Genomic DNA, 14594 nt, shown 5'->3' on the forward strand with positions numbered 1-14594 from the left:
AGTTCAACTAATGTTGAGTAAAGATAAAGCTTGACATTTTTCTGATTGACTTTTTAAGTAAATAATCTCTTGGTCCAGAATGAATAGATAGCTCTGATTTTTAAGTTTCTTGGCAATTCTTCCAATAGTTTACAACCAAGATCAGATAATGACTTAGGACCATAGAGACTATTTACTCAGGGAAATAATAGTTTGTTTCTGAAAAACTTGTGAGATGGTTATGTTTTTTTTAATACTTATTGTTGTAAAATTTTTAATTTAATACACCTAGATGAAGTTTATACAAAACCAGTGGCCATCCTGACAAAAGCATAAGATATTTCAAATGATATTGAGTACTTATAGTGTTTAAGTTTTTTATATTTTTAGATAACTTTAATTCTATTAATTAATTTCTATAGTAACCTATTGAATTAATTTTCTAATAAACATTTTTGCTTAGTTACTTAATTAAGTTTATTGTATAAAAAAATTATTATTTTAGTGTTAAATTTATGACTTCTGTTAATATATAAAAAAATTGAAAAGTTGTTAATTTTAATTTAAGTAATTATCTTGAACAGTTAAAGCTATATTAAGTTTATAACTGATAGATTAATTTTTTTATCATAAAAATTCTATTAAAACACCACCAAAATAGTAGAATATAATTACTTTTAAAATTACAAAAATGTGTTTAGCTTAAGTGAATTTTGCTCAAAGTAGTATTTTTGTAAATTATTAAAAGCTATAAAATACTTTATAATTTATTTTTAAATTTTACATTTTCAGGCTGTTATACTTCTAAAAAAATGTTTTTTTTTTCACATTCTAGGTAACTTTTAAATAATATATTACTACAAATACGCCTATGGTCAAAGAAAGACACACTAGAAATTTTTTAAATAAATTCCTGCTGACTAGAGCAATTATTTTTGTCTCTATGTGTTGCAAACATGACATAATTACTTTTTTGTGTTCCTATTTGTTCAAAATTTTTTCACACTAAAAAGAGTATTAAAATCTACAAAAAATGTTACTGAAAATATCACACCCTATGCACTTTGGTCTTACTTTATTAAATAAATTCAACAGGACTAGTTTTTAGAAATTAAAATAAAATAGCAAACATGATATCATTTTTTTTAAAGATTGTTAAAACACTCTTGTGTAAAACTCACTCCTAAAATAAAAAATATCATAGCTAAATTAACTGTATACCATATATCTATTAAAGTTTTATTCATATATTTCAATTTTTTTGTTTCTTGCAGTGATTTAGTTAACTGGTTTTTAAAATAATCTAAAAATGGGAAAGACAAGAAGACAGAGAAGAAATGCTATTGATAATGGAAAAAAGGTGATTTAATGTTTGTTAATAAGTTAATACAAAATATTTTTTTAATGTTCAGCTAAATAAGTAAAAATGAATTTCTCAACTACTATTAATACAATAGTGATTAAATGTTAGGTATATTTGATAGCTACATTTTTATTTCGAAATTTTTTATTTGAAGCAACATTAAAAGTTGTTTATAGATCTTAAACTTTTGCTAATTTTACGTTTTTAACTCAAAATGTATGTCCAACTTCGGTATATAAATAGACTTTTTTTTATTATGCTGAAAATTTAAACTTAGACAAAAACATAAATGATATAATACTTTGAATTACAAAGACTTAAAATATGGAATTTAAAAAGTTTTTAAAACACATCTACTATGTGAACTGTTGTTTATCAGGCAAATGGTGGTTTTGACACAAATGAAGAAAAACAGTTATCAGACCAGCTGGAAAGAAATGGCCTACTAATGCAAGACATTGTTGGTGATGGGTGAGCTATTTAACATTTATTTGTTTTATAAATTTTATTTTTTAATTCTTTCAAAGTCTATTTTATGGGGTTATAATAAAAAACTATATTATCTAAAAATGAAAATCTTTATTTAATTAATTATAATTAAATTTCAGCTTTAAGAATTGATTTGTGTTTATTGACTGAAAAGAAAATAACAAAAATTTTGTTTATATCAAATTGATTCAATAGTTTTTTAACTAGTTTTTTTTGGTTAATATATGAACAAATTTAAGTATTTAGAAAACTTAAAACATTAACTTTTCAGTTGAATAAAGAAAAGTTTACTTACTTGGTATAAGTTTTTACTCACAACTTTATATTATTTCCAGAATCTGCTTGTTTAAATCTGCTTGAAGTTGATTTGTATTTTATATTTAAACTCTAGAAAACTGTTATTTTTTTATAAAAATATGTTTTTTATTATCTCCCACAGGAACTGCTTGTTCAGGTCATTTTCTCACCAGCTGCATGGAAACCAGAGCTCCCACATGCACTACAGGAAGGAGACAGTCAGGTACATGCGAGATCATAAGGAGGAGTTTCAGCCTTTTGTGGAGGGCGACTTCGACGATTACAGTGAGTTTTTTGTGATATTAAGAAAATATGGGGAGTCAAATATTTTATTCAATAAAAATTGTCTCTTATTTAAAGGTAAGCTGTAATATATTTAATTATAATAATTTATTTGTGAAATTAAACAGTTTTAAAATTTAGGGTTGGCAAACTTTTATAGTTAATAGGTCAGATCTAGGCCTTAACATATTTTTAGGTTTAAAAACCCACTAAAAAACAAATAAAAATAAAATTTTAAGACAAATTTTCTAGAATGTGATCTTAACTTAATTTTAAGTGTGCATAAAAACTCGTAGAATGATTATTGCAATTTTACTATTTTGTAATTTCATTATTTTAATTTTTTTTAATTACCCAGTCTGCAAAGATTTTTTATCAAGTCAAGCCTGCAAAGTATTTTACTTTAGTTACTCTGTTCCACTGACTTAAAATCTGCCCATCCTCATGCTAAAAAGTTATTTTTGGAATATAGAAACTTGCTAAAGTTAAAAGTAAGTCATTTGTAATGTTGCTCTTTTATAAAAACACCATAGACAATAAATAATATTGTCAGAAAGTTTCATGTATTTATTTTTTAGGTTTTATAAATATTAAGTTGGCATCTATTTTTGAAATTTTACTTTTGATGTAGTTAAATCTGTTTAGAATTTTTGTATATCAAAAAGAATTAAGCATGATGATAAATTTCCATACTCAGAAACATTCTTTACAATATTTGAAAGTTTACCCACTATAATTCTATTAATTTAAGTAATTAAGTTATTAGCGTTTGTTGATTTATAATCTATATTTTGTTTAAAAACTTTTACAACACATTTTTAGACTTTATTTGTTAATGCAAGTATTTTTATATGATGCAGTGCACAGTGTTTCAAATTTTAGAAACTAATGTCTCTATGTTATAACTTTTTTATACAATATTTATGACTCATTTTCAGTTATTTTTTTATAAATAAACAGATCGGATTAAATGATAAATTTTATAAAAAATATAATATTCCAATATAATTGATCAATTTATTTTTGGTTTACTGTACAACAGATTTTTATTATTATCATCTTTTCTATTTAAAATTTTGGATACTAATACTTAAAGTTTTTATTTGTGCTAGCTACACCAAATACTTTCGTTTTTAATAATACACGAACTAAAAAAAAAATTAAAGCAGACTTGCCAGATCTCCAGAAATAAGAAATTCTCATTAATTAATAAACATTCATTGGACTATACTTAAAACTTCACGTTTGATTTACTTATAGAAATCTAGTATTTAAAGTAGATATTATATCAAATCATATATGATTATAAGATTAATATATAGTAGTATAATCAAATATACAGTGAAGGAACTGGGAGAATATGGGACGTTCGCGGGAAACGATGCCATAGTGGCGTTTGCTAAAAACAACAAAACTGATATAAACATCCACCAACTATCAGCACCTGTTTGGACTGTTAGTTGTTTGATACTTAAAACCTAAGTTGTTTTTAATATTACAAGTTTTATGAAATACAATTAACTGCCTCCGGTTTCAAACACAATAAATTTGTCAACCTTAACATTACTTATATTAAGATGTTAAATACTGAAAAAAAAAGTTATTAAATGTAATTATATTGACATTTTTCCCCTCTAACTAAAATGTGCTTTTCAAAGTTCCTAAATTTTTATAATAATCTAATAGATTTTTAATTAACTTACAGGTAAGATGTGGTTGCAACTAAAATGTCAATTTTAATTTAATTTAATTTATAATACAATAATTAAAATAACGTTACATAATTATATTAAATTTGTATTTTTTTTTTCAGCCAAACAAGATGTACTTGACGTAATTTCGAAATTTTTATAGTAATCTAATATATTTTTTATAAATTTACAGGTAAGATGCGGTTGCACTCAAGCAAGAAAGCAACTTAACATCGCCTTGTTGGATGAACATTACTGGAGTGTTACTTTGAAAGATGAAAACTCTCAATTACAAGTAAGTTTTGTTTGAATAGTGATAAAAGGTAGTTTAATTTGAAATAATGTTCAGGTTTAAGTTTCATTCTAGGATAACTGTATCTTATATTTTTTAAACATTAGATAACAATTTTTTTTACTAAAAAATACTAATTTTTTGATTAAAATATTTTAAATTATTTTTATACATACTTAATATTTTTATGCTAAATAAAAATTAAAAACCAAAACATGAAATATTAGTAAATGAAACTAAAAGGTTTTACAATGTTTTTTTTTATGTATTTTTATGTTATTAATAAGATAAAGTTTTGATTAGTAAAACACAGTGGTTTTCAAACCTGTCAAACTCTGTCCACAGTAGAACAGTAATAAAAACTCTGTTATATTTCGAAACTGATTATGTCTAGCCTTTTAAATTATAGTTAATGTAGTAGTTAACTATCAAAGGATTATCATTAATCTGTATGTAGTAAAATAGTTTCTATGTACTTTACTTTCATGTGATCTCATTTTAAAAAACGCTTGAGTAGACAGCTGTATAGTTTTGTAATTTTCTTTAAATTTATAACATACTTAGAAGAATATTAAACTACACAATTATAAATTGTTCAAGTGTGTACAATATCTGATTGTTCAGGTAGAAGTATATGTTTTGGGACTAATCTTTTTGTTGAGAAAAATTCTTCAAAACCAAATTTTCGATAAAAATTTTTTGATGAAAATATACAATGAACAAGTACCGTTTTATTTTAATCTTGTTAAATAACAAGTATTTTTAACTTATCCTTTAACAAAAAATAAACAAACATATTGTGTAAGTCAGAGTTACTAAAATCCTGGAATTTGAGAAATTTTGAAAATAAACCTAGAATTTTGAGCCAAAATCACTGAAAAACCAGGAAATTTAAACAACTTTAAATGTAAGTTACAGTAGTAAAATTTCTTTTTGACGCAAAAAATCTATCATATTGATAACATTTTTGTGATCATCAAACATTTTTTTAATTTAACAAACATATTTAAAGAAGCTTTAAGATATCTTTTTTATGTTGTTATACTATTTAACACAGTTTTTTACCTTAAACTTAATTTTAAACTCAAAATAGACCCTAAAATGTCTAATTTTAAAAACCTGGAAGTAATTACTAAAAATCTAATGAAAATTTGCCAAAACTATTTGGCAACCCTGGTAAGTGTTTCCTACATTTACTACTCCTTACTTTTAGACACCTGCCAATGCTTCATAAGTCCCAACTACTCTGTTATGAATTATCTATTTATTACTAGTAAATTTAAAATTCTTACCGTTTTATTTTATTCTGCTTGTTTTAATTATAATGTGACTTTTATTTAACAAGTTTTTTAAATGTTTTTTTTTAAACAGCTCAGCAAAAGCTCAAATAGTCAACTAGATAGTAAACTGGAAAAACAAATTAAAAATATCCAAAAAGTAACTGGTTACAAAGTAAGTTTTTTATACTTTTTAGATAAGTAAAATTCATATTATATACAGGTTTAGATTATGAATGCTAATGTTTTTTTTTACCATCAAGTATAAGTAATTTTTTCTAATTCAATTTGTCCTTTTAAAGTTTTGCTTATCATCTAATTTTAGGATCTAAAAACAATAAAAGACACATTGGAAGATTGTAACAATGATGAAAATGAAACAATTTCAATATTACTACAACTACAAGAATTTGCCAATGAATTAGGTAGTTTATTTTTATTTAAACTTTTGAATTATATGGTTTTTATTTTTTGAACTGTATGAATTATATTGTGTTTAGTATAATTTTTTAAATCATTGAAAACGAGATCTTTAACAAATTGACATTTTCAAAGTTTAAATTTTGATATTCAAGTATAACCTTGTTTAAAAAATCATCGGGATATAAAAAAAAAGTGCGATTAATATATAGGTGTTTAGTTTTTAAAAGAAATTTACTCCATTAATCGTACTTAGATCTTAAACCTTTCTATAAAATGATAACACTCAATAGTTGTTTTTGAATATTTAGACTCTAATAACAACAATGAAGAAGATAAATCAACAAAACCTTCAAAAAACAAGCAAAATTTACATGGAAAAGTTAGTTTCATTTTTATACTTTTTTTCTTTTGACAATTTTTCTATAGAAGATTGTTACTAAAAAGTATCTAAGGAATAAGCTAAATTAATAAGTTGAAAATTGTTTATCAATTTGTAAAGTTTGCAGCTGGTTAGATCATCTACAATTTTTATTTTATTATTTTTATTAGACAGCTGCAGTTGAACTTCAACAACTTTTTATTTTATAATATGCAACAACATGTGATTTTGAAAGTTTTGAACATTTGCAGAAGTTCAGTTATGTTAAATTTTGACATTTGAAGTGCGGAAATAATAATTAAGTTACTCGAACAACTTATATTTTCTAAAAATTACTTAATAACTATTGCATTATTTAGCGAAAACTTGTATCATGACCAAATTTCAATGTTTTCAAGCCGAATAAAACAGTGATAAAAACATTTAATGACAAACAAAATATGTAGATGAAAAATCAGCCATGTATATTTAAAAATAAGTATTAAATAGTATTTAGATTTTGGTAAATGCAGTTAACATAAAAATGTATACTTGCACCAAAGGAACAAGTGTGAAGTTTTATCAAACAATAAAAACTAGGTTTAAACACCCAAGTTTGAACAACAGTATAACTTTTGACGTTTTACAGAAACATTTGTTTTTGTTTTTAATTAGTGAGCTCTGCTTAATTAGAGCTCTAGGGTTTGATGCCTTTATTTGGTTAATTTTTATCTTTAGAAAAGTTTTTAAATAATTTAAATTTTAGTTACTACTTCATCAATTTTTAATATTCAGTAACTTTAAAACTAAAACATCTCCGTTATACAGTTATATATATTCAGTTTGAAATGTCTTATGAAATATTATATAACATAGATTTTTTAAATAAATAATATACATTAAATACTAATAGTCGAACAAGAAAAAGAGAAAAGAAACAAAACGAGATAAGAAGATGAGAGCTGCGGAAAGAAGGAAAAACGAGAGAATGGAAAACGAGAGAAATAAAAAAGAGAGAGACAATTCTGATGGAAGCTCGGTAGGCAGTTTAGTGGACAAAATGGAATTTCTTGACATTTAAAAACTGCCCGAATTTTTCATACCTTTAGGATAATTTTTAAAATTAAGGTTTATTTTAAATATAGATTAAAAAGTTCCATGATTGCTTCTAAAATGTTAGCTCAGTATTAAGTTTTTTTTAAGATCTACAATTACGATTATAATTATGCATATTCTTAAAAACTTACAAATTCATGTTTTCTAGATATTAAAAAGTGTTAAAGTGTTCTACTAAAACGTAAAATATTTTGTTTAATTTAAAATTTTGGTTCTTTTTTATTAAGTAAAACGTACTAAGTTTTAAAACAATTTTTTTATCTTTTTTTAGTTATGCAAATCTAAATGAGTGCTTATAAAGAATTTCCATGAAAATCTTAACTTAGAATGTTAAATTGAAACAGTTCCAAAATTTTGTTCCTGATATTTAGTGTCTATATTTTTGGTTTTTTATTAACTTGAAAACTTACTAGTTTTTTAGGAAATTTTACTTGTATTAAGAAATTGAAAGATTTTTACATTGTTAAGTTTACATTTTATTCAACAATTGTTCTTACAGACTGTGCACTTGTGTTTTTAATAATATGTTTTGTTTTAATACTTAAACTTGAATTACTTTTTTGATACAAGATTTTTTAAATCAGTTTTGCTGTTAAAGTTAAAAAACATTTAAATGCTTACTTTTAGTTTTTAACTCCAGTTTAAGAAATGAAAAAAACTAATATATTTAGTTATATAGTGATTTTATTATATTATTTTTAATCTAAGTTTTATTTACTTTATTAAAGTATTTGAATTTTAGTTAGAATAAAATCAATTTTATTTTTAATATGTTTGTTTGCTTACTATAAAAAATGTGAATTGTTTTTTATGTAAGATTAAGGTGATACAATTAAATCGACTAATGAAGTTAATACATTTTTTTTACTTACAACTATAATAAGAATATTTGTTAGAATTATATAAAAACTAAAGATTATCTATTACGAAAATAACGATTAAAATTTAAATACCAAACTCTAATTTCAAACAAGTTCTAAAAACACTATGAACTTAAATTAATACGTAATAGTACTAATATTATTTATAATTTCAATAGTGTGTATTTTAAGTAATAAAAACAAAACAGAATTTGTATTTCCATTTTAATCTAATTAATTATGTTTTATGATAGTTTATGACATATAATCAACAAATTCCGAGTGTATTCTATATCTCTTTGTGTTATATAGGATTTCAGCACTAGTAAAACAAATATTTTTTTTTATGTTAAGTGTTGATGAATAGTAGTATTATCATTAATAAGCACATTTAAATCGACTAAACTAGAAACTATTTGAAATGTTACACATGATATTTTTGGAATTGATTAGGCATGCTATTGTTTCCTTTAGTTTGAATAGAAACCGTGATAAAAGATTATATTTGAAACAAATAAATATTTATCTTGTTTTATTTCAAACCCTAGTTTTGATACTAGTGTCTCATAACATATTGAAATTTTTAATGAAGTACTAACTAAAACTAACATAACAATAGTAGCTGTCTAACAAAAAAATATGTCAATTTATACCTAGTGCGCACAATTTTTTACACATTAACAGAGCACACAAAATTTAAATTTGAAGAATACTGTAATACACTGATGTATTCTATTGAACTTTCTATTTAAAATTAGTTTAAATACACACTATATTAAAAAATCATTAAGTGTTTGAATACATTAATTTTAAACTGCATTAGCTAAAGTGTTGGTTCTGCAAATGGGAGATTGTTTGTGTAGGAATCAGTTAATAAGTTTAAAAGTATTCGTAAAAAATTACAGATCCCAAATTGTAAATCATTTTTTATTGATCATTAAAAAAGCTTCAATTTTGTAAAATTCAAATTATACAAATATACCTTTTGTACAATGTTTATGTTTGTTTTGTAAACTGAATTATACCTGGATAGAATATTTTTTTAGTTTCAAAACAGTAACAAAAACGTTAGTAAGAAATTCTTCAAATACCGTTTTGTTTTTTGAGCTGTAAATTAAATAAAATTTTAGACACAAAAAGTTTTTGAAAAAATTGTTAAAATTTAAGTTTAATGTGTTCAATAAAACACACAAACCTAACTTTATACGAAAAAAACACATAAAAGCTTAGAGCTTATTTAGAACAATATAATGGATGGTATAAAATTTATATGTTTTAAGATTTTACATATTTTAATCTAAAAGTTTTGAGTAAAAAGTAAGGAACAAAATTTAGATTTAGCATTGTACTATTAAGTTTTTTAATAGAATGTAGTGTAGTTAGAAACTTAAAAACAAGTACTTTGTTGTAAAAACAAGTTAAAAAGTTTTAAAACTTAAAACTTTACTTCTTTTGTTATCAAGGTTACAAAGTTTAATGTAACGTTAATTAAGAGAATTTAGAAGTCAATTTTTTGAAGTAAAGAAAAATTTACATACCCATTCATCAAAAAATGATACTAAAACATTTTTTTTATTGCAGAATAAATAAAATAATGTAAACTAGATTTTTAAATGTATGTAAAAATATTAATGAACGCCTACACTTGTATTAAAACTAGTTGCAAAAAGTTAAAATAACATTATATAAAGTATTTAGTGTTTCTACAACATGGTATTTAATACATCACTAATATATTAATCAATCTTTTTTTTTGAGGTTTCGATATACACTTTTAAATATTAAACAGAAGGTTTATGAAGCAACGTTTTGTTCCTCGCAAAGTCAATTAATCTTTCTTCTACAAAAAAATATTGTACTACAAAGTTTACAACCAATAAAGACACTTGTAAATATACTTGCTTAAAAAAGTAAATCTAAAAACATTTCATTGCATATAGAAGTAAACATGTTTTTGAAACAAATTTTTTTTAGCTGAAACAAAGCATAAACTTCCTAAAAGATTTTACTTGTTTCTTAATTTGGTGTTGTAGTTATAGTTTCACTGTACAGTACTTAATATGTCTAAAATATCTTTAGAACATCTTATGTTAGACCTTAAATTTTTAAAAATGAATAAGTTTAAAAGTAAGAAAGTTTAAATTGTTAGTTTTTGCAGTTTTCAATTTGTTATAAACATCAAAAGATTATTATAAAAACTTTAAAACACAACTAACTACAAGTAATTACAAGAAATCATGTATGTTTTAACGGTTTATGTTTTTATCGAAAGCTATAGAACAGAGGTCGGCAGCATTCGTAAGTCACGGTCTAATTTTTCTAAAACAAAACTGCATGCGGGCCGCATTGTGTAAAAAAAAACTTGTGGACCGCTTTTATTTTGAAATAAATATATTAATTAACATAAAAGTACTATTTTAAAGCAAAAGTGTGATAAAATAAGTAATTATTGGGCTTTAGCAAACAGTAGTAATTAAATTGTAAATTTTTACCACCAAAACTTTTTTTTTTAAGTTTTGAAAGAGTATTTTTATAGCTGAAAAGTACCTCGCGGGCCACAGATTTAGCTTGAAGGGCTGCATTTGGCTCGCGGGCCGCAGTTTGCCGACCCCTGTTATAGAAAATAAGCATATTTAACATTTGTATAAATTTTAAATATGAAAGGTGAAACCAAACTAAATGATATACTAACACGAAAGTCATTTTTGTTGTTTGTAAGCTAGTTTGAAACTTCACATTTTTATTGACTGTAAAAAAAATGTTTCTAAGCAAGTTTAGTATAAAAAAAAGAAAAGTTATTTATCTCAAAATATAAAGTCCTGAAGTTAAACTGTTCTGGTGCGTGACTCGATAACCGAAATTTTTTTTCCGTGCACCAGGTCTTTGGACCAAACTTTTTGAGTGCTGTTGTCGTTAAATAAACAATATATATGACACTAATTTATCTTGAAACCATTGGAATGAAAATGTTGAGGTTTTTATTTGAAATATCAAAGTAAAATAAATAGTTAAACCTGTACATAAAGTTTTTTATTGAACTTATAGATAGCTAAAGACAGAGGTTGGCAGCCTTTTATTAGAAACTGCACATGTTTACTGAGATAATCTCAGCGGGCACTGTATTCGTAGTGACTTTTGAATAAAACAAAATACTTAAAAATTAATATTTAAAATATGGTATATTACAGGCTACACAGATTACTCAAAAGCATACAAAAAGAGTATATATACCTTTTTAACTTTAAGCTTATATCTAGTTTTTTAATGATAGTTATTTTAAATTAAAAAGAACGTCGTAAGCCACAAATTTTCGCTTGGTTAGGCAATTTTTTTATAAAAAGCAAAAAAAAAAAAGCTAATGCTAAAGTTATGCAAATTAAATAATAGTTTAAACTATTGAATTTATTTTTTAACGATTTTAGGAGTATTAATACTATCGGAGTTACTTTTTAACTTAAGTTCTTTTGATTTTTCTATTTTATGTAATCACTATTTAGAATTTTTAAGTATAAAAACAAAATTCTAAAACATTTTTAGAGGCACAATGAAATAAACTTACCTAAAACGTTTTACCATCATTACTTCTACTTTACCTTAGTTTTATTAACTTAAATATTTATTTAAACAACTAATTAACAAAGTTGTTTAAGGCCTAACTTTTTCTATAAAGCTAATAATAAAGAAAATAAAAGTTTATCGTAATATCCTAAATATATGAATAGTATCTGTTTAAACCATTTGGATTACTTTTTGTATAACTCCTAATCTTTTTTTTGTTGTTTGTAAGCCAAAATTTAAGAAGTTCGGTAAGTCAAACGATAACATATGTGATATTGCTTTTAAGAATTTGTTTTAAACATAGCGTAGTAATTATAACGTAACTACAATAAGATCAAAGCGAGACTTATCTAAGACTAAGGTAATTACATCAATCTAAAAAAAACAAACTGCTAAATATAAATTAACTACAATCAGGCCTAAGCGAGGTTTATCTAGGACTAAGGTAACTACATAGAACGTTAAAAGGCAAACTGTTCTTCATAACACAGCTACAAAAGTGCTTAGGAAACAAACAGCCAATTGTAAAATAGCTACGGCAATGCCTGTTTAATAAACACATGAAGTTATTAACAGTGGATTACTTGAAAATTTCTAGATTTAAAGTGATGTCTTTAAGTGTATTCAGCGCCCTTTAGTGTGTTTTTATTTCTTAAAAAAATTATCTGTTAAGTTTTTCAGACATTATTAATTCAACTTTTCTTTTGTTTTTAGTTTTTAACTTCTTTAAATTTTATCTAAAATGTTAGAAACATTTTTATTTTATCAACTTGTGTTTTTGAACCCGTAACGTATCATTTTCTGGACAAGAAATTGAATGTATCCGTGGTTTGCGACTCGAAACCGAAATGATTTTTGTGCACCAGGTCCTAGGACCAAATACTTTGACCGTTTTTTATCGTTCAATAAACTATAGTATTAAATTTTACCACAACCCGACTTTGTATTTAATTGTTACTATGTATTTTTGAGACTCTTAATTAAGTATTAGAAAAATTGCTATGTTAATAGCTGCTTTTTACAACCTATTGTAAAATATTTTATTATAAACCCTTTATGGACCTGATTCGGCCCGCAGGCAGTAGAGTGGTCTTCTCTGAATCCAGAATTAGATTTTTTTAATTGTTATACTTAGTAAACAAAAACAGCTGTGTATAGCTATTTGTTTAGATGCAATATTAAAAATTAAACCTTAAAATAATAATAGTAATAACAAGAGTACGGTGGTTAAAAAAATAAGATAGAAGTTTTGGGTAAATAATTTCGTACTTAATTAAATTTTATTAATTTAATTGCAGCGAACTTTTTTTTAAGTGTTTTAATCTATAACTTATACTATTATCTGTGTTCACTATAAAATATTGCTCAATTTACTGAGTAACAAGCTTATAACGACATTAATAAAAGTGTTAATTAACTATTCAATATTTTAATGGTTTGATTTATCCAAGTTGAATAGGTTTTTACTTTGCATTTATCTTAATTCGCTACTTTCAACAAAAAGTTTCTCTAATGTTGATTATTATAAACTTTTAACATATTAAGTCTAACAGTATTATTTTATAACATCTAGTTAAGTCTGAAGCTAATAAAAATTCTGTAACAAATTATAAAAAATATATATCATTAATATAAAAAAAAAATAATAATTCTATAGTTTGCTTTAACTTTAAACTAGTTTTTGTTGTTTACGCGTTTGTAACACACAAACATGTTTAACTTGTAAACTTATGCTAAACAATAAAGAGTTGTATCGTTAAAGTAATAAGAAAAAAAAGCTGATACCTACAGCTAGAAATAAAACTATCTGTGCTGCATTTGTAACAGCTTTTAGTATTCAAAAACTTTAACAGGAATACAGTTAAGGGACTTTATTAAGTAAAAAAATTATACTTATTAGTTTTGAGTTTGTGTTTAGTTTTTGTTTCTAGATAAGTTAAACAAATATTATTAGTTCACTCCAGCTGAAAAACTATTTACATACTTAATGAAAAACCATATACAACAAATTAGCTTTAAAAAAAAAACTATTCGATATAATTAGATAAGTTCAAAGCTTGTTTACAATTATACTTAAGGTTTGTTAGTTATTTACATCTAGAAGTTTTAATCAATCAATACCAATAAAATATCACACGTTTTTTCTGCATATTAATAACCTATTATGGAGCACAGAAAAGTAATTTGTGACGTGTATGCATGCAAATTAATGATAACAAAGTTCATGCATACAAGCGATAAACAAAATTTTTCAGCTATTTTTCAAATTTTCTGATGATTGATTGCTTTTAAATACTGTTTTATAGCTTTCGGCAGTTAATGGTTTTTAAAACAGTAGTTTTATTTATTCTTAATTTTGAAAAGTCTATGCCTATGTTTTAGTAAAACTATTTTCTAGTTATGATTCGTTGTACAAAAACTATTTTTATAAGAATAAAATGCGAATACAATTAGAACGAAACTGAATTATTAATTACAAAATTTTAGGTAAATTACAGTACTTGATAGAACTTATTTACTTTATTATTTATGATTTATATAAGTTTTTCGAGTCGTCTTTTAGGTTAGAAAATAAGAAATTTGCTTACCAATATCAATTTTTTCAGTTG

The 14594-nt window shown here is 23.9% G+C and overlaps 1 protein-coding gene across 1 annotated transcript; it reads left to right on the forward strand.

Moving 5' to 3' along the window:
• Positions 1 to 1265: 1265 nt before the first annotated feature.
• Positions 1266 to 7794, forward strand: LOC145834927 (uncharacterized). Its single transcript, XM_082942458.1, has 9 exons — positions 1266 to 1339; positions 1722 to 1813; positions 2271 to 2413; positions 3753 to 3865; positions 4295 to 4396; positions 5765 to 5845; positions 5996 to 6095; positions 6402 to 6472; positions 7365 to 7794. The coding sequence occupies exons 1-9, from the start codon at positions 1289 to 1291 to the stop codon at positions 7530 to 7532; spliced, it is 921 nt and encodes a 306-aa protein (XP_082798584.1). The 5' UTR covers positions 1266 to 1288; the 3' UTR covers positions 7533 to 7794.
• Positions 7795 to 14594: the final 6800 nt, after the last annotated feature.

Source organism: Thalia democratica, chromosome 4 (genome assembly GCF_965202585.1).
Source record: "Thalia democratica chromosome 4, ktThaDemo2.hap1.1, whole genome shotgun sequence".
NCBI lineage: Eukaryota > Metazoa > Chordata > Thaliacea > Salpida > Salpidae > Thalia > Thalia democratica.

Bases quoted from the DNA above. Each gene is read 5' to 3' on its own strand.
- LOC145834927 (XM_082942458.1), top strand. From the start codon at position 1,289: ATGGGAAAGACAAGAAGACAGAGAAGAAATGCTATTGATAATGGAAAA. The intron at 3,866-4,294 runs GTTAGTTGTTTG...ATAAATTTACAG, and splicing joins TATCAGCACCTGTTTGGACT to GTAAGATGCGGTTGCACTCA. The intron at 6,096-6,401 runs GTAGTTTATTTT...TTGAATATTTAG, and splicing joins AGAATTTGCCAATGAATTAG to ACTCTAATAACAACAATGAA.